An 18,432-nucleotide genomic window follows, 5' to 3' on the forward strand; every position below is an offset into this window, starting at 1 on the left:
ACCAAAGACGAGTCCGGTCAAAGATGTTTATTTCATCAGACCAAAGACGAGTCCGGTCAAAGATGTTTATTTCATCAGACCAAAGACGAGTCCGGTCAAAGATATTTATTTCATCAGACCAAAGACGAGTCCGGTCAAAGATGTTTATTTCATCAGACCAAGGACCAAGTTCGGTCAAAGAAGTTTACTTCGTAAGACCAAGGACCAAGTCCGGTCAAAGAAGTTTACTTCATAAGACCGAGGACAAGTACGATGAAATTTTTTCGCTAAGCTGTAAATACAGTGTTAGAAGCGAAAACAAAATTTCATTTTTCAAATCTTGTTCGGCATACAACTCCGCTACCCTACAAAATGGCGTTACGCTATTACAAAGGACTATTCTACTGTCCAGGGTTGCTGAAGTTAAGCCACCTATCTGCAAAATCCTCTGGAAGCCGAGTTCGGTTGTTCCGAGCAGATGAAGAATAAGCAGGTCGACGAGATGCTATCCTCGACCCAACACCTCTTCCGCGAGCCCGAGAAGTCCTAACACCTCGGCGATGAAGAGTCTCTGCAATAATCATCTGCTGATCTTGCTCGCTCATAGTCACAACTCCTCGGCGAATTTCAGTCCGTCCCTGTCTTGACGATTCCGGTTGCTCCTGAGCCCGTTCTCGTCTTGACGTTTCCGGCTGTTCCGGAGTTCGTTGTTGACTGGAAGTAGGATTTTGAACAAGGGAACCAGAGGCTTGATCTGGAGTGCGAGCATCTGTTGGCACGATATGCCGAAGGAATCTCTCGATTGAGGGACGCCGGGAAAGAATGATGTCGTACAGAGAAGCCAAGCGCCGTAATGATTTCACAACTTGTTGGCAAGCCGAGCTCTCCAGCACATTGTTCCTCCGGAATACATGATATTCCTCCCACAGTTCGTCAACTCGACTCTGAACATCTGATATGGTCAATCCCCCGCGCACACGGATGTAATCCTCGTACGCAGTCCTCTCAGCAATGGTCGTATTCAGCTCGGCCTCCAGATCCTTCTTATCGGACTCTAAGTCCTTATTATCGGCCTCCAGCTTCACTAAACGAGCCAGAAGCTCGTCATTCTTCGTCTGATCGGCTATAGCTCTTTTCTCAGCTTCGTCTAAAGCCGAAGAGTACAGCCGTTTCCAGTGAAGTATCTCCATCTCCTTGAGTACAAAGCAGCTATATTAGTTCGGCAACTGTACCGAGCAGATAGTAAAATACAACAGGAATAAAGGCGAGTACGAAAAGCTATACGAAGACAAGTGTAGAGAATTTTTCATTCACAAGGAAAATTTTTACACTAGGAGGGCTTCAAGGCCATTTTACAAGGAAGAAACTAGACTAAGAGAAGGGAGACGAAATCATACTCCGCCAGCTTCGTCTCCGGCTCCTTGGTCTGGTTCAGCTTCTTTCTCCTGAGCTACCTCAGCCTCGGCCTCGCCTCCTGCCGGCCTCGCCTCCGCCTCCTGATCGGCTTCCTTCTCCGGATGCCCGGCCCGCTCGACTTCGGCCTCCAGCTCCAGCGGCTCGGCCTCACCCTCTCCGTTGTAAGTCGAAGCGGGTGAAACGGGTCCCACGGAGGCAAAGATAGCCTCCAGGTTCTCGTCCCGATCAGCTCGACAACTCCGGACTCGGTCTGCAGAAAGCAGGACCGAAGATGAAGCGAGCTCCTCAAGGAGCGGCAGATTCTGAAGCCGAGCTGCTATCTCTCGGCTGTACAGAGGCAGCACGACGTCGGCCCCCTGCTCGCCCTTATCGGCAATTAGCCTTCCCAGACTACCGACAAAGGCCGAGAACTGGCTGCTCAAAAAGAGTTTCTCCGTGTAAACACGGAGAGCCTCCCCTTGGGCAACCACGGCAGCAGCATCCCTCCGTTTCGTCTGCTCCCGCTGGATGACGAGCTGGTTTTTGGCAAACTGAGCTTCGTCCTGGGCCGAAATCCTAGCAGCTCTGGCCTTCTCAAAGTTAGCCTCAGCCTGTTCGGCCCGATGACAAGCAGCCGCCAACTTCCTCTGCATCTCAGCATAGTCATTGGACGCTTTGGAGAGTTCGACGGCGACGAGCTTGGAGAGCATATCGTTCCTCTGAAAATGAATAAAGAAAAAAGTCAACAAAGGGGCCACAAAAAATACAGGAAAAAAGCAAGGCCAGAAAATCAAGAAGAGAATTCACCTCGGCGAAGTCCGTGGGCCATAAAAACGGCTCACAGATATGTTCCGAAGGAGGCGCCAAGACCACATCTTTCTCTGGCGCTCTCGGGGGCTTCTGGGCCCTCCCCTTCCCCTTTGCCGAAGTCGACTCCGGCTTCTTCGGATCCGAAGAGGTTTTTTGCCTTTTCGGAGTCCTCTCGGCATCAGACGCCGAGCTGGTGGTTTTCGGCCTCTCCGGCTCCTTGGACTCCGAAGATTTGCGGCTAGCCTTACTCAGCATGTACACTGCCAAAAAGCAAGAAAGCAAAGTCAGATTTTCTTCGTTAAAGCAGTAGAGCATAAAGATAAAGAGAAATCCTCACCCTCGGCCTCTTCGTCCGAAGACGAGATGTCGAACACGACGTCGCCCTTGACGAGCTCAGACTCCGTGTATTGTTTCCTAACTATGGGAATCTTGTTGAGCTCGCCATCGAGCTCGTCCAACGGTTCAGGCCGAGGATGACGGATAACGGACTCCGGCCCTCTCCAGGGAAAACTAGGAGCCGCGGTCCTATCATAGTAGAAGAAGCGATTTTGCCACTTCGGCCACTTCGTTCTACAAAAGGCCCTAAAGGGCTGTAAAGGGATCAAGTAAAACCAAGACCCCTTCCTCTTAAATTGAAAGAATTTAAGGATCGCCTTCAAAGACAAATCCCTTCCTAACCTACGGAGTTCGGCAGCGAAGGCCGACAAGTGCCTCCAAGAGTTCGGAGTCACTTGGCCTAAAGGAAGCTGAAAAAAATCTAGTAAATCTATAAAGGCAGAAGGGAGGGGGAAACGAAGCCCGCATTTTAAGCAGGCCTCGTACACGGTGGCGTACCCCTCCGGCGGGGAGTCAGCCCTATGATCACCGTCAGGGACCACCGCCTTCCCCCCAGGAAAAAAGTATTTTTCGGGTAGGGATATCACAGTATCCTTACTCAAAATACTATGGAAATACTCTACGGTCTTATCCCCGGACTCTTTCCGGCCAGAAGACCCCTTATCCCCTTTCCTTCCGCTACCCGACTCCGAAGAAGAAGAAGACATTTTTCTTACTTTTTGAAGGTGAAGAAAGTCTGAAGAAGCTCTTGAAAGCGGAAGAAAATTTCTCGAGAAAGAGAGAGTATAGAAGACGCAACAGCAAAGGTATTCAAATGAGGAAGAAAGAGCATATTTATCAGATTCGGGAAAGATTTCGAGATCGTTGCGCCGTTTCGAATCCCACCTTTTCAGGATTCAACGGCCGGATTTTACTGTCGCATTTAATGCAGGCACGCGCAAGGCACGTCCCCTGACGTCAGCCTCCCCCTTACCATTATCCAGAATGCCGAAGTGACTCACCTCGCCGAAGTGATTCACTTCGCTTTTCGGGGGGGGGTAGTGATGGGGTACGAACCAAACCCTAATGGCAAGCCCAATAACAGTGACGGCCCATCAGCCTAGAGCCCAAGAAAGAGTATCTGTTCGGCACCAAAGAGTTCGGCACGACCAAAGAGTTCGGACTCAGCCTATAGCTCGGTAAAGTTCGGCACGACCAAAGAGTTCGGACTCAGCCTACAGCTCGGTAAAAGCCGACCAGTCAAGCTCTCCTCTCAGATCGGCAAGAGCTGATCGGTAAAGTCCAGCAGTTCGGTCTCAACATTCGACCGAACTAGGAGTTAGTGGACTCATGAAAGACCTCCACGACCTCCACTATACCCACGATCTATTTAGTGGTATGAAGCAGTTATTGAGCAGTTATTGCTCACCCACGATCTTGTTAGTGGGGCTGCAAACCACGATCCTAGTTCGATGTATAAATAGAACTTAGATCAGATAGAAAAGGGTTAAGCTCTCTAGAGATAAAACATCATATAGCAAGTCTGTGTTGTAAGCTGTAATCCCAGATCAAGCAATACAATCTTGCCCTCCTTTCTTCCCGTGGACGTAGATTTACTTCAGTAAATCGAACCACGTAAATTCTGTGTGTTGTAGTTTTCATTCTCTACCAGCATTTACTAACATCAGAAATTCGCGGATCCATCACTATGCATAGTAAGAAATATAGGTTGGATTGAGTTATATAATTAGGTCAAGATCCACATGAAAAGGGTGGACCAAGCAGTTAGAGCAATGGCTGCAGCCAAGTAAGTCCACAGAAACAGAACTGAACACTCTTCTTGAGCCACATCAAACAGCTGCGTCATCGTACCTAAAACAACGTCGTTCGCACCATCATCTCACCGTACAACTCACCATCAATCAGTACGGATGTAATAACCATACTAACTTACCAATGTTCATGGCAGGTGGAAGAGTGAACTGAATCATCAGCACGAACCGAAAAAGTGGATCCGAAGGCAGGAATCCCAGACGTGCAGCTCCGAGCACAACACCTATCCCAATCACATGAAGCATTACGTATTTAACTACTATCACCGCCACTATCAGCATCGGATTCAGCTTCGCCTTGCGCAACCCTGCATTCACCCAGCAAGGCCTCCCTTTAATACGAAACCACGATTAGAGAGAGACGCGTACGTACGTACCTTGTGTTAGGTTGCCTCCCAGTATAAGGGTGATGCAAGGAATGGTTCCATCCCTACAAAACAAAAAAATAGGGCTATTACGTCTATGATACATACATACATACATACATACATACATACGTACGTACCCGAGCAAGGATATAGAGTCGTAGATAACTCTGAGCGGCGCATTTTCAGGGATTAAAATATCTCCCAGCCATGCCACTGCTCCAAATATGAATCCCAATGTCTGAAACCCCATTTCAACATCATTCATTCCACAAATACAGATGATCATATATGAAATATAGTAGTATACTATCAATTACTCACAGCAGCAACCACAGGAGGAGACATTAGCTCCTCTACTAGTTTATGCAGAATCCCAAAAGCTTCCCCCAATTTCCTTGAACTATGCTTCACTTCAATCTTCAAACAACATTACATAATACATATCATCATCTTATATCCTTTCACAAGAAGCTACCAAACTATAAGTTAATAGTATGTTGAAATTTAAACTCACAGGTTGAAGAAGAAGAAGAGACTCGTGAATGCCATCATCTCCCTCTAAATCCTTGCTCGGAACATCCTCAACAAGTGCTGCTCTGTATTTAACAGCAGCACTTCGTATCAAGTGAAATGCGTACGTCCACACATAGAAGGCTCCCACCTGTTACTATAAATTGATAAGCTTACTGTATGTTAAGAGAGATAGAATTATATTATTATTGCTGTCACGTACCGCCATTGAGTAAGAAACGTAGGAAAGGCCGAGCGTGGAACAAGCATTTGCATCTCCAAAAGGGCTGCCCTTCTGCTTGCAGATAGCAGGGATAATGATCAACAAAATGTTCCCCAAATTCCCAGCTGAACAAATGGCTAGGATTAGATTTGCTATGTATGGCTGTGGTCTAAGTAGTTTCACCACTATCCATCCCAGACTCGCCCCAAACACGAACGTTAGTCCAATGTTCACCGGCATAAACCACCTACATCATATCGTTCCAAAATTAATTACACTACGCAAACTAAAACAACCTACGTATATGTGTACATACGTACCACGAGATGATGTCTTGGAAGTTGACAGTACTCGCGAGGCTTCCAAACACGAGCGATGGAGTGAAGGCCACGTACACAATCTGCAATATTGACTAATCAACACCAACTAAAATCAACAAAATTTTACTCTAATTGTGAACATACTTTGTTCATGTAGTTTCTTGCATCAGGTGGGAGGAGATTGAGATAGTCAGTTGCCATGAAGGCTCCCACCATGCTTATGATCAGCATCTGCACAATCGGCATCGAGGCCACCTTCAAGAGGGTGAAGAACCCCATTTTTAGACTAATGATCTCTACTTCTCTGCTTCAATATATTCGCCTTTGAAACAACTAAGCAAAAATGCTAACCATTTTATATGTATGAAAACGGGATGGCTGCATTATTGATTTAGGTTGTGAGGATTGAAGATGAAAGGGATTTCTAGTTCCATCATGAAACCACTATATGTTTGTTAGGACCATGTGTATTAATTATTGATATAAGTGGAAAGGAATCAGCATCTTGGGGTAATCACTTGTGCCTTTTTTTCAAGATTTGAAATGTGGGAATTAACAGAAAAAGTTGTTCACTCAGTTTAGCGACTTCTTATACTTACTAGAATATGCATGAAATAACAAGTGATCAAACAAATTATGAGAACACACACACCAACAACACTACTAATGGCATTAATCGTTCGATTTTTCGCAGTTCCCAACCGACGGTTTTCGGGTGTTTTTTTGCGGTTATGTCACGGTTTCAGTTTCAGATTTTTTTAACCTGAACCAACGCATGGTTCCAAATGTCACGGTTCCATTTCAATTTTGCGGTTCCGGTTTGGAACCGTAACCGGCGGTTTTGGTTTCAAGATTAACAGCCAGTTCGCTAAACCTTTGGCATCTCAAGTCTGTATCTTGTAAAAGTAATTAATTTATTCAGAAATTTGTGTGACAAATCCTCCCACCTCAGATGCCAGCGTTTGAACCATTGTTTGTCCTTGTTGATAGAAATCCGTGGGTTCCATCCTAAAACCGATTAGTGATAGGAGGAGGGGCCCATAAGACTTATATACTAGTTTCAGTTTTATCTTGACACCGATGTGAGACAGTTATATGTTATGTTTTTAGTTTCAATTGCCAACACCCTCCCTCAACCCTTCAAGGTGAACCTTGGAGGGGGTTGGACTTTTTTCTAATCGATTGGACAATCGGTCCAATTTTTTTCGATCGGTTGGGACCACTTGGCCCAAATTTTCAGCCCAGTTATACTGCTGGGTCAGTCATTTTTTTTTCGGTTTCAGCCCAGATATACTGCTGGGTCAGTTAAATATGACCCACAGTCGGCGACCCGCTCTGATACCATGATAGAAATCCGTGGATTCCACCCTAAAACCAATTGGTGATAGGAGGAGGGGCCCATGAGACTTATATACTAGTTTCAGTTTTATCTTGACACCGATGTGGGACAGTTATATGTTATATTTTTAGTTTCAATTGCCAACATGGTATCAGAACATTTGGAGGACAAAAAAAAAACATTGGAATATTTCTCTATACACTTTACTATCAAATGTCTACCCAATCTTTCTCTACCTCTCTCGATTACCATCTTTAAGACTTGTCCCTCAAAGAAAACGAAAATACTAAAACAAAGAATCTCTAAGGCCATCCACAACACTGTCTCTATACCGTCTCTTAAACCGTCTCTTAACTACTATTTGAGCACTATTTGAGGGCCCCACTGTCCTTTTTTCCTCCATCTCTTAACTAAGAGACGGAACCTGCAACGCTCCGTCTCTTAACCGTCTCTATACCGTCTCTTAATTACTATTCATTCAATTTAATTTATAAATTTTTTTTAAAACCCAATTCAATTTAAACAAACACACTTTATTAAAATTAAAACAACATTACAACTTAACATTAAAAAAACGAAGACATAATTAAAATTCTAAAAAAATAAAAATGACATAATTTAATCTTCTCCGCCAAAATTTTCCCAAATGTGCTCAATTAGATCCTCTTGGAGTTGGGTGTGGGCGCTAGAGTCGCGTGTCCTTGCCCGAATAGCCAACCGTTCTTGTATAGATGGATGCGCTCCACTTCGCGGCGGACTACTTGCGGTTGAGCTTCCGGGGGATTCGGGGTCGAACCAATTTCCGGCATCGGGTCCTTCGTCTCGGACAATCATGTTGTGCAAGATTATGCACGTATACATGATGTCGACCATGCTCTCCATGAACCACGAACGAGCCGGGGCTTTGATGATGTTGAAGCGCGCTTGGAGAACCCCGAACGCCCTCTCCACATCCTTGCGCGCAGCCTCCTGCTTCTGCGCAAAAAGAGTCTGCTTTGGGTTCGCTGGCCTGCCGCACGTCTTCACGAAGGTCGGCCACTTCGGGTAGATGCCGTCGGCGAGATAGTACCCCATTTTATACCGCCAGTTGTTGGCGACGAAGTTGATGGCCGGCGCTTTACCATCCAAAACTTCGGTAAAGAGGTCGGACTGTTGGAGCACGTTTACGTCGTTGTTCGAGCCAGGGACCCCGAAGTACGCGTGCCAGATCCAAAGTCGGTAGTCGGCAACGGCCTCGAGTACAACGGTTGGGTGGGTGCCTTTGTGGCCGCTCGTGTAGGAACCCCTCGAAGCCACTGGGCAATTCTTCAATTGCCAGTGCATGCAATCGACACTGCCAAGCATCCCGGGGAATCCGTGCACTTGTTCTTGTAGGTTGAGGAGGAACTGACAATCCTCCGTGGTTGGCCTCCGGAGAAATTCGTCACTGAAGGCTGCCCGGACGCCTCTGCAGAAGTTGAGCAAGCACAAGAGCCCAGTGCTGTCTCCGATGTGCAGGTATTCGTCGAATATGTCGGCCGTTTGTCCAGTCGCAAGCTGCGGGATGGCTGCAGTACATTTCTGCAGCGTCGTGTGGCTGGGACGACCGACCGCGTCGAACCCTTCTCGGAAGAACTCCTCCCTGGCCGCCAAAGTATTCGCTATGTGGAGAAATAGCGGTTTCCGCATGCGGAAACGGCGACGGAAATAGGTATCTCCCCAAATCGGGTTATCGCAGAAGTAGTCGCGTACTAACCGTGCGGCGGCTTCCTCCCGGTTCCGATTGATGTACTTCCGGGAGCGTCGTGGGGGTGGTGCGGCTTCCTCCGCCTCTCGTCGTCGATCTTCTTCGAGTGATTGTTCCATTAATTGACGCATTTGCTCAAAAGGATCCATTTGTTTGAGTTGATTGAAGATGGAAATTGGAGTGATAGAGAGGATTTGAGAGGAATAGATGTGTGTTTGTGTTTGAAATGAGTATGAAATAGAATTATTTATAGAGTAAAAAAATTAAAAAATTTAAAAAATGAAAATAAAAATTTAACGGTAATATTACCGTTTGGAAAAAAAAAATTTAATTAAAAATCAATTTTTTTTTAAAAAAACGAATTATTGCGTCATCAGTGACGACGCCCACTCGCGGGCCAGCGAGTGGGCGTCACGCACGCATGGGGACGTGCCACGTGTCCTTGGCGCGTGACGAGCCATCTCGTCTCGTGTCTCGCCGAGACGAGCTACGCGACGAGACGGGCGCGAGATAGAGACGAGATGGGCGCTGCAATGCGTCTCGCGGGGGTCTCGTCTCTCCGAGACGAGACGCGAGCCCGGCGCGAGACGCGTTGTGGATGGTCTAAGGCTTTGATTTGATTAATCAAACTCATTAAACAACCAAATACATGACAACTAAACTTAAACATGAAAACCACACAAGACACAACAATTTAACACCGAAATGGGTCAAATATCGAATTTATAAGTATACGATTATAAGTATTGCTAAAACAATAAAATTCCCAAAATACGCCAATATTTATCCCCCACCACAAATATGTAGCAATATATATATATATATATAGTCGTGATCATATGATAACCTCTAAATATCGTAATAACCCTATAACTAAATCTGGACCACACATATTTCTAATCATGCGGTTGAGATTCAAACTTAGATTTACTTCATAAAAAAAAGGCGGAGGGGTAAATATGTCATTTCCCTCATTTAATTTCTGAATTTCGCCAAATATCACGTAAAATGATAAAATGATATATTTTAGGTTTATTGCATAGAATGATAGTTTTGCCGGATAGAATGATACTCTACTTCATAAAAAAAGGCGGAGGGGTAAATATGTCATTTCGCTCATTTAATTTCTGAATTTCGCCAAATATCACGTAAAATGATAAAATGATACTCCCTCCGTCCCGCACTACTCGCACGTATTTCCTTTTTGGGCGTCCCAAGTTACTTGCACTCTTTCCATTTTTAGTAAAAATTTTCACATACAGCCGTCATTTTTGACTTTCCTATACACTCATTCCTTAATCTCTGTGCCGAAAAGGAAATGAGCGAGTAGCTCGGGACGAAGGGAGTATATGTTAGGTTTATTGCATAGAATGATAGTTTTGCCGGATAGAATGATACTCTGAGTTGATAAAATGATACTCTGAATTTCGCCAAATATCACGTAAAATGATAAAATGATAAAATGATAGGTTTATTGCATAGAATGATAGTTTTGCCGGATAGAATGATACTCTGTGTTGATAAAATGATACTCTGAATGATAAAATGATACTCTGAATTTCGCCAAATATCACGTAAAATGATAAAATGATAGGTTTATTGCATAGAATGATAGTTTTGCCGGATAGAATGATACTCTGAGTTGATAAAATGATACTTTTGACTGACTGATAAAATAATAAAATGATAAAATGATAGGTTTATTGCATAGAATGGTAGTTTTGCCGGATAGAATGATACTCTGAGTTGATAAAATGATACTCTGAATTTCGCCAAATATCACGTAAAATGATAAAATGATAAAATGATAGGTTTATTGCATAGAATGATAGTTTTGCCGGATAGAATGATACTCTGAGTTGATAAAATGATACTCTGAATTTCGCCAAATATCACGTAAAATGATAAAATGATAGGTTTATTGCATAGAATGATAGTTTTGCCGGATAGAATGATACTCTGAGTTGATAAAATGATACTCTTGACTGATAAAATGATACTCTGAATTTCGCCAAATATCACGTAAAATGATAAAATGATAGTTTTGCATGATAGAATGATACTTTCAGCCGATAGAATGATAGTTTTGCCGGGTAGAATGATACTTTCAGCCGATAGAATGATATGTATTTTTTGTATATAAAATGATATTTTTGTTTAATAAAATGATACTTTTACCTGATAAAATGATAATCTAAGCGGATAAAATGACAGTAACCTTATAAAAATGATAGTTTAGCTGAAGAAATTGCATATAAGCTGATAAAATGATACTTTAACGTGACAAAATGACTTAAAACTGATAAAATGATAGTTTTTCCGGATAGAATGATACTTTCAGACGATAAAATGATACTTTTGACTGACTGATAAAATGATAAAATGATATATGTTAGGTTTATTGCATAGAATGATAGTTTTCCCGGATAGAATGATACTCTGGGTTGATAAAATGATACTTTTGACTGACTGATAAAATGATAAAATGAGCTAAATTCAGAAATTAAATGAGCGAAATTTGGATACGTAAATTTTATCATGAGCGAAATGACATATTTAAATCTAGACCGCGTGATTTTAAAAATGTGTGGTCCAGATTTAGTTATATGGTTATTACGGAAATTGGGGTTATCATTACAATGCACCCCTATATATATATATATATATGGTCTTGTTAGGTTGAAATTTTTTAGCTTAATTGAGAATTGAGATGCATTTTCAGCCACTCATTTTGAAATGTCAACTACAAGTAGATTATATCAATTAAGGGTATTATCGTCATTTCATTTCAATAGCCAGAATATCAAATGTCAACAACTCGTATTAAAATGTCAACAACTAAAAAAATTATTTTTTTATTTTTTTAAAAAATTTTTAAAAAAAAATTTAAATTTTTTTTAAATTTTTTTAATTTTCACGCGATGTCAACTACGATGTGTAGCCTGCACATCAAATGTCAATAGCCCTACACATCAAATGTCAATAGCCTGCACATCAAATGTCAACAGCTTATAGTTGACATTATATGTGTATAGGTGATATAAATCATATATGTAGTTGACATTATATATGTGCAGTTGACATGAATTGTATATGTAGTTGACATTATATGTGTGTAGTTGACATGAATTGTATATGTAGTTGACAAAAAAAATAAAAATAATAAAAAAATAAAAAATCAAAAAAAAATTTAATTTTTTTTAAAAAAATAAAAAAATATTTATTAAATAAAATGTATGATGAAATTACCATTCTGCCCTTTCACAATTAATTAATGTAAAAATATTTTCCATGTGGTAAATTCTGGACCACTCATTTAATAAAAATGAGTGGCTAATAATGCATCTCAATTCTCAATTAGGCTAAAAAATCTCAATTGATCACAACCCTATATATATATATATAGGGTCATGATCTATGGCAAACACCTCTTAACCATATAACTAGAGAACAAATAATAGCCACAAGATCAAAAAAATTAAGGGCTAATATTAATTTTCGAATTTAATGAGATATTAGCTCCCTCAATCACAAATTTACTTCATAATAACAAGTCAGGGGTATTTTGGTCATTGCACAGCGAATTAAATCCAATTTCGAAAATTGAATTCAAACCGCGTTGCGTCTTCTTCTCTTCTTCTCTCTTCTCCTCTTCTCCTCGCAGTTGGCGGTGTCGCAGAAGAGAGTTTTGGTTGCGACAATGGCGGTTGCCGAAACCGTCTTCGCTCTCATCGGTAGCTCAGCCGCGCAGGAAGGTCCTGCACCGGCGCTGGCTTCCGTCGCTCGCCGTCGCCGTAGCTTCGTTCGTCGTCGGCGCGGCGCTCAGGACCTTAGTTTTTATTTTCCTTTCTAGGCTATGGCGGAGTGTGTATGTAATATATATTGATTTGCGGTGTTTGGGGGTTTGGATCAGTTGAATTGCTGTGTTTGGGGTTTTTGAAATTCTTTTTCGGTTTGTAATATTCATCCGACATTTTTATGTGTGACTTCTAACAGTGTGTATCACACTATTAGATATTCATACTGTGCATTTGATGTTAATTAGGATAAGTAATATAAAATTGCCATTTTCTCCAAATCATATTGCCCGTAAGTTCTTACCAATTTTGATGTTATTATTATATTGATTTCATTACTTATTTTGTTGTTGTTGTTTATACTATAAACTGCATTTATACTAATTTTTTAGCTTGAGCATTTAGTATTACTTAAAAAACTGAATCATTCTAATAGTGATGTTTTTTTAAATAATAGTGAAGTAAAATCATACTAAGAGTGATGTGTTTTGTAAACAAGAGTGAAGTAAAATCATGCTAAGAGTGATGTGTTTTGTAAACAACATTGAAGTAAAATCATGCTAAGAGTGATGTGCTTTGTAAACAAGAGTGAAGTAAAATCATGCTAAGAGTGATGTGTTTTGTAAACAAGAGTGATGTGTTTTGTAAACAAGAGTGAAGTAAAATCATAATAAGAGTGATGTGTTTTGTAAACAAGAGTGAAGTAAAATCATAATAAGAGTGATGTGTTTTGTAAACAAGAGTGGAGTAAAATCATGCTAATAGTGATGTGTTTTGTAAACAAGAGTGAAGTAAAATAAGAATAAGAGTGATGTGTTCTGTAAACAAGAGTGAAGTAAAATCCGAATAAGAGTGATGTGATTTGTGAACAAGAGTGAAGTAAAATCCGAATAAGAGTGATGTGATTTGTGAACAAGAGTGAAGTAAAATCCGAATAAGAGTGAAGTGCTTTGTGAACAAGAGTGAAGTAAAATCCGAATAAGAGTGAAGTGTTTTGTGAACAAGAGTGATGTGTTTTGTGAACAAGAGTGAAGTAAAATCAGAATAAGAGTGATGTGATTTGTGAACAAGAGTGAAGTAAAATCCGAATAAGAGTGATGTGCTTTGTGAACAAGAGTGAAGTAAAATCCGAATAAGAGTGAAGTGTTTTGTGAACAAGAGTGAAGTAAAATCCGAATAAGAGTGATGTGTTTTGTGAACAAGAGAGAAGTAAAATCACAGTAAGAGTGATGTGTTTTGTGAACAAGAGTGAAGTGAAATCATTGTAAGAGTGATGTTTTTTGTGAACAAGCGTGAAGTAAAATCAGAGTAAGAGTGATGTGTTTTGTGAACAAGAGTGAAGTAAAATCAGAGTAAGAGTGATGTGTTTTGTGAACAAGAGTGAAGTAAAATCAGAGTAAGAGTGATGTGTTTTGTGAACAAGAGTGAAGTAAAATCATAATAAGAGTGATGTGTTTTGTGAACAAGAGTGAAGTAAAATCAGAATAAGAGTGATGTGTTTTGTGAACAAGAGTGAAGTAAAATCATACTAAGAGTGATGTGTTTTGTAAACAACAGTGAAGTAAAATCATTCTTATAGTGATGTGTTTTATTTAAAATGGTACTACTATGAATTGGTGGAACTGATTCCCGCATGTATACAACCAATCTAAGTACATTGATTAGAATTTAGAATTGATTGAATTCGTATCAGACTACCAAACAATTACATATTAATGCATAAAAAACACAAACCAAAAAGAGAAACACAAAAAAGAAAAAGGCACCATTCCAAGCTACAAACAAAACCCTCCCCAAAAGTAAACCTCAATTCCAATTCAACAATCAATCCATGGCGAACTCCTCCGCCGGAGCTCCCCCGCTGCTGGAGCTCTTTAATTTCACGGCGCTGCTGCTCCGCCTCATGAGCAAGCGCCGCACTTTGGCCTGCCTCTTCGTCTCCGTCTATTTCAAATTCAAAAGTGAATCCACCACATGTTTCCTTCTTCCTACGCATTACATCCAACGGCATCTGAGCATCAGAACCTTCGATGTTTGCTTTCATGTCACGAGCACACTTTTCAACATCCAATATCATCCAATACAATAACAAATTGCATGTGATAATCCTCCAGTAACTGATTCAATACAGAGAGATAATTCAAATTGTACTTAATCATCCGCCTGTAATTGTTTGAATTTTAAGAAATTTTAGAGTGTGTGTGTGTGAGAGAGAGAGAGAGTTACGGAGAGATTCCGAGCACAGAGGGAGCATTGAATAGAAACCCCATTTTTGAAATTGGAGTTGGAAATTTGAAGGAGCCGGATGAAGTTGAATTTAGTTTCCAAAAATACCCTTATTAATTACTTTTTGTATAAAACATGTAAAAATAGCTAAGTCATAGGATTAATTTGGAGTATTAAGATGTGTGACTGAGATTTATTCTCTAGTTATACACTTAAAATTAGTTATATCTTGATCACTCTCATATATATATATATATATATTGTTGCATAACAATTCAATAATTAATTCTTGTGGAGGAGAGATGACCGACAAGCTCGTGACAGAGTAGTCAATTTAATTGCTATCCAATTTTATTCGATAAATTAATGCGAATGCATAAGAAATGGTTGGCATAACATTTACAGTTAACCAGAAAAAGTGGTACAATGAAAGCAAAGTTGTCTGTTAAATGATTGTGCAAATTGAAGCTGTCCGTTTGCTATTGGAAACTGCCCAATTATTTTGGGAAAATTAAGTGCCGAAACTGGCAAAAATGATTGTGCTGCAATTATTATTGATTATGATGGTGATAACCAAATTTGGATTTTTCGAATAATTTGGAATATTTTCAATTGTAAATACAGTACAAAACTTGAGTTTGAGAGGTGGTGGCCAAAGATTTGGATTTTGTAGGACAACTCGCATTCAGTTCCCAACTCCACGGAAATCCTTCATACAAACAGCAAACAGCTTTTTTTTTTTTTATTAATTCGGAGTTCGAAATTTACAGAAAATAACTTACTTATGATTTCATTTTGTAGCTTTTGCCAAAAAATGATAATTTGAATAAAAAATAGTACTCCACCCTACCTATATTAACCGCACTTTTCAATTTAGGTCATGATTTGGGATTGATTTTTTAGTGTACTTAAATTAATATTTTAAGTGTAATGAGAGATCACTTAATAATGTAGTACTTAATTAACTTTAATATATTAATTAAATATCATAATTTTTATTTAAAATATAAATATTGTAAGTAGTTTGGGATGACTCGAAATAAAAAAGTGTGAATAATATGGGATAAATGGAGTAATTTTTTTTCCATAATGAATAGGGATTACTCTCTCCGTCCCACAATAAAAGTCACATTTTACCATTTTGGTCTGTCCCACAATAAGAGTCATATTTCATTTTTACCATAAACTAGTATTTACACCCGTGCTATGCATGGGGCATATAATTTTTAAATAATGAATATAAATTTTAATGAAATATAGAAACTAAGAATTAAAAATAATATAAGGATTTACAAAAACATAAATGTGATTATAAATAAAACATTTATAATAAATGAAGAATTTACTCATCAACTATAAATGAAATATTTCATATTCGGCAATCAATTTTATACAATTTTAATTTATGATATAAGTGGAGTAAAATAAATGACAAATAAGAGATGTATGACTAATGATCAAAGAGTATCAGTTAGTTAGAATAAGATACACAAATAAAGAACCTGTTATTTGAGTAGAGATTAAAGAGAAAAATTAGAACAACAACAAACCAACAAATAGTTCATAAGTTTTGAAAAACTTCTTTGTAAACAACATTAACAGTAGCATCGCTTCTATTATCATCTTCATCTCCACAAACTAAAATCTTGAGACCTCCACGACTCGTAACTCTAGATATAGCAACATACAACTGTCCATGACTGAAGACTGGTTTTCGTAAAAATAATCCAACATGAGACAGAGATTGACCTTGACTTTTGTTAATGGTCATTGCATACGACACAACCAAAGGAAATTGTCGTCATTGGAATTTGAATGACAACCTTGGATCAGATGGTATTAAAGACATTCGGGGAATCAAAACTTTATGACCAACATTATGACCATTCAATACTTGTCCCTCCAAAACATAATCACCCAAACACGTAATTATCAGTCTGGTGCCATTACACAATCCATTCGAGTGATCTATATTCCTTAACAACATCACAGGAGTACCAACTTTCAACAACAATTTATGATTAGGTGTACCTGAACACTTCAACTTATTAAAAAATTCAACAGAATGTATCTCATCTAATCCATTTGAGGTCAAATCTGAGTTTGAGATACTATCAGAACTCAAATAAACTCGACCCTGAGACTGATCCAACGACATCATGAATTGGTTAACCTCATCAACAACCTCTAAAGTAGGAGCAAGTATGGCACGATCATGCAAACAATTACTCAACTCTTCATGATTCATATAGGACAGATATATCGTTGAAACAATTATTCTAAGAGGATCCCCAGAATTAGACAAAACAATGTCAGAAGGAAGATCAATAGTCACTTCACCATCATTTGGACCACCAACAACTCCATCTCCAATAGAAGCAACCCAAGAAGAAAATTCCTTCAATCGTGAAACTTCATCAGAAGATGCAGCACTCAAAAGTCGCATGTTTTTTGGTCAACCTCAGAATTGTGCAATTCCTCCAAAGATATGAAGAGTTAATCAAGTTATTCACAACATCTTGCCTACTACCCTTAGGAATAAGTTGAAAATAGATTTGAACTAAGAAATTTCTTACCATTTCAAAATATGGTTTGTTTTGAAATATACCTATTTTTATCTATATTAGAATTTTCTATTCAATTTGTTGGGTAAAATTAACATCATCTGTATACATCATTTGTATACATCATTTATAAGTTATAACAATTGACATCCATTGAATTCATCAACGTTCCCCTGCACCAAAAAATTGGATTAACATTGCATCACCATAAATTCAATTATCACTACTATGCTAATTTGTTATTAAAAATTCATATATGAAACTAAAAACTATAGGACGCGAGATTATCTACAATATATATCGTTTTGCATACGAAAATAAATTCCACCACCACCAACTACTACTACTACTACTACTACATAGCTCGAATATTACATATAAAATTTATATATATAAATATAAATTTTAAATAATTTTAATATACTAAATAGAAATATAAAATATTAAATAAATTAATAGTATATAAAACTAAAAATATGTTGATTTTTATGATAGATATTAAATAAAATCGAATAAATTAGAAATCAGATTATGACCTTACTTTTAGTAAAACATACATATAGAGCCCAACACCAAATTAAAAAAATTATCAATTGTATAAAAGTTTGTACTATTAATTAAATTCTAAATCATAAAATCTCATATTTAAGAAAAATACAATAATAAAAAAGATAAATAACAACAAAATAAAGAAATCAAAGGAGAACCAATATTGAAAGCTAACTGTGTAATTCTTTCTTTATATTTTTAAAATAAAAGGATGATGATTTAACAGTATTTGTAAAAGATTATATTGATAAAATAATCACTTTTTGTAAGCACTTTATAACATGTTAGCATTATTCTTGATTTACATGTAGATTATTCAATTTTAGTACTTCATAAAGTATTAACGCAAATTTTTATTAAATTGCATACAAAATATTAATTACGATGTATTTTGTTCCTTCCAATAAATGTGTATTACGTGATATTGTTAGATTGCGTAATATTGGAGGAACGAAGTTAGTTATATCAAGTGTGAATTG

The 18,432-nt window shown here is 38.8% G+C and overlaps 1 protein-coding gene across 1 annotated transcript; it reads right to left on the reverse strand.

The window, feature by feature from the left end:
- Positions 1 to 4,083: 4,083 nt before the first annotated feature.
- On the reverse strand, positions 4,084 to 6,135 carry LOC121773984 (protein PIN-LIKES 7-like). The gene is made up of 9 exons (XM_042170892.1): positions 5,897 to 6,135; positions 5,753 to 5,832; positions 5,433 to 5,679; positions 5,214 to 5,360; positions 5,021 to 5,116; positions 4,837 to 4,937; positions 4,709 to 4,761; positions 4,454 to 4,639; positions 4,084 to 4,371 (listed from the first exon to the last, which is right to left on the reverse strand). The coding sequence occupies exons 1-9, from the start codon at positions 6,029 to 6,031 to the stop codon at positions 4,247 to 4,249; spliced, it is 1,170 nt and encodes a 389-aa protein (XP_042026826.1). The 5' UTR covers positions 6,032 to 6,135; the 3' UTR covers positions 4,084 to 4,246.
- Positions 6,136 to 18,432: the final 12,297 nt, after the last annotated feature.

Source organism: Salvia splendens, chromosome 17, assembly GCF_004379255.2.
Source record: "Salvia splendens isolate huo1 chromosome 17, SspV2, whole genome shotgun sequence".
Lineage (NCBI taxonomy): Eukaryota > Viridiplantae > Streptophyta > Magnoliopsida > Lamiales > Lamiaceae > Salvia > Salvia splendens.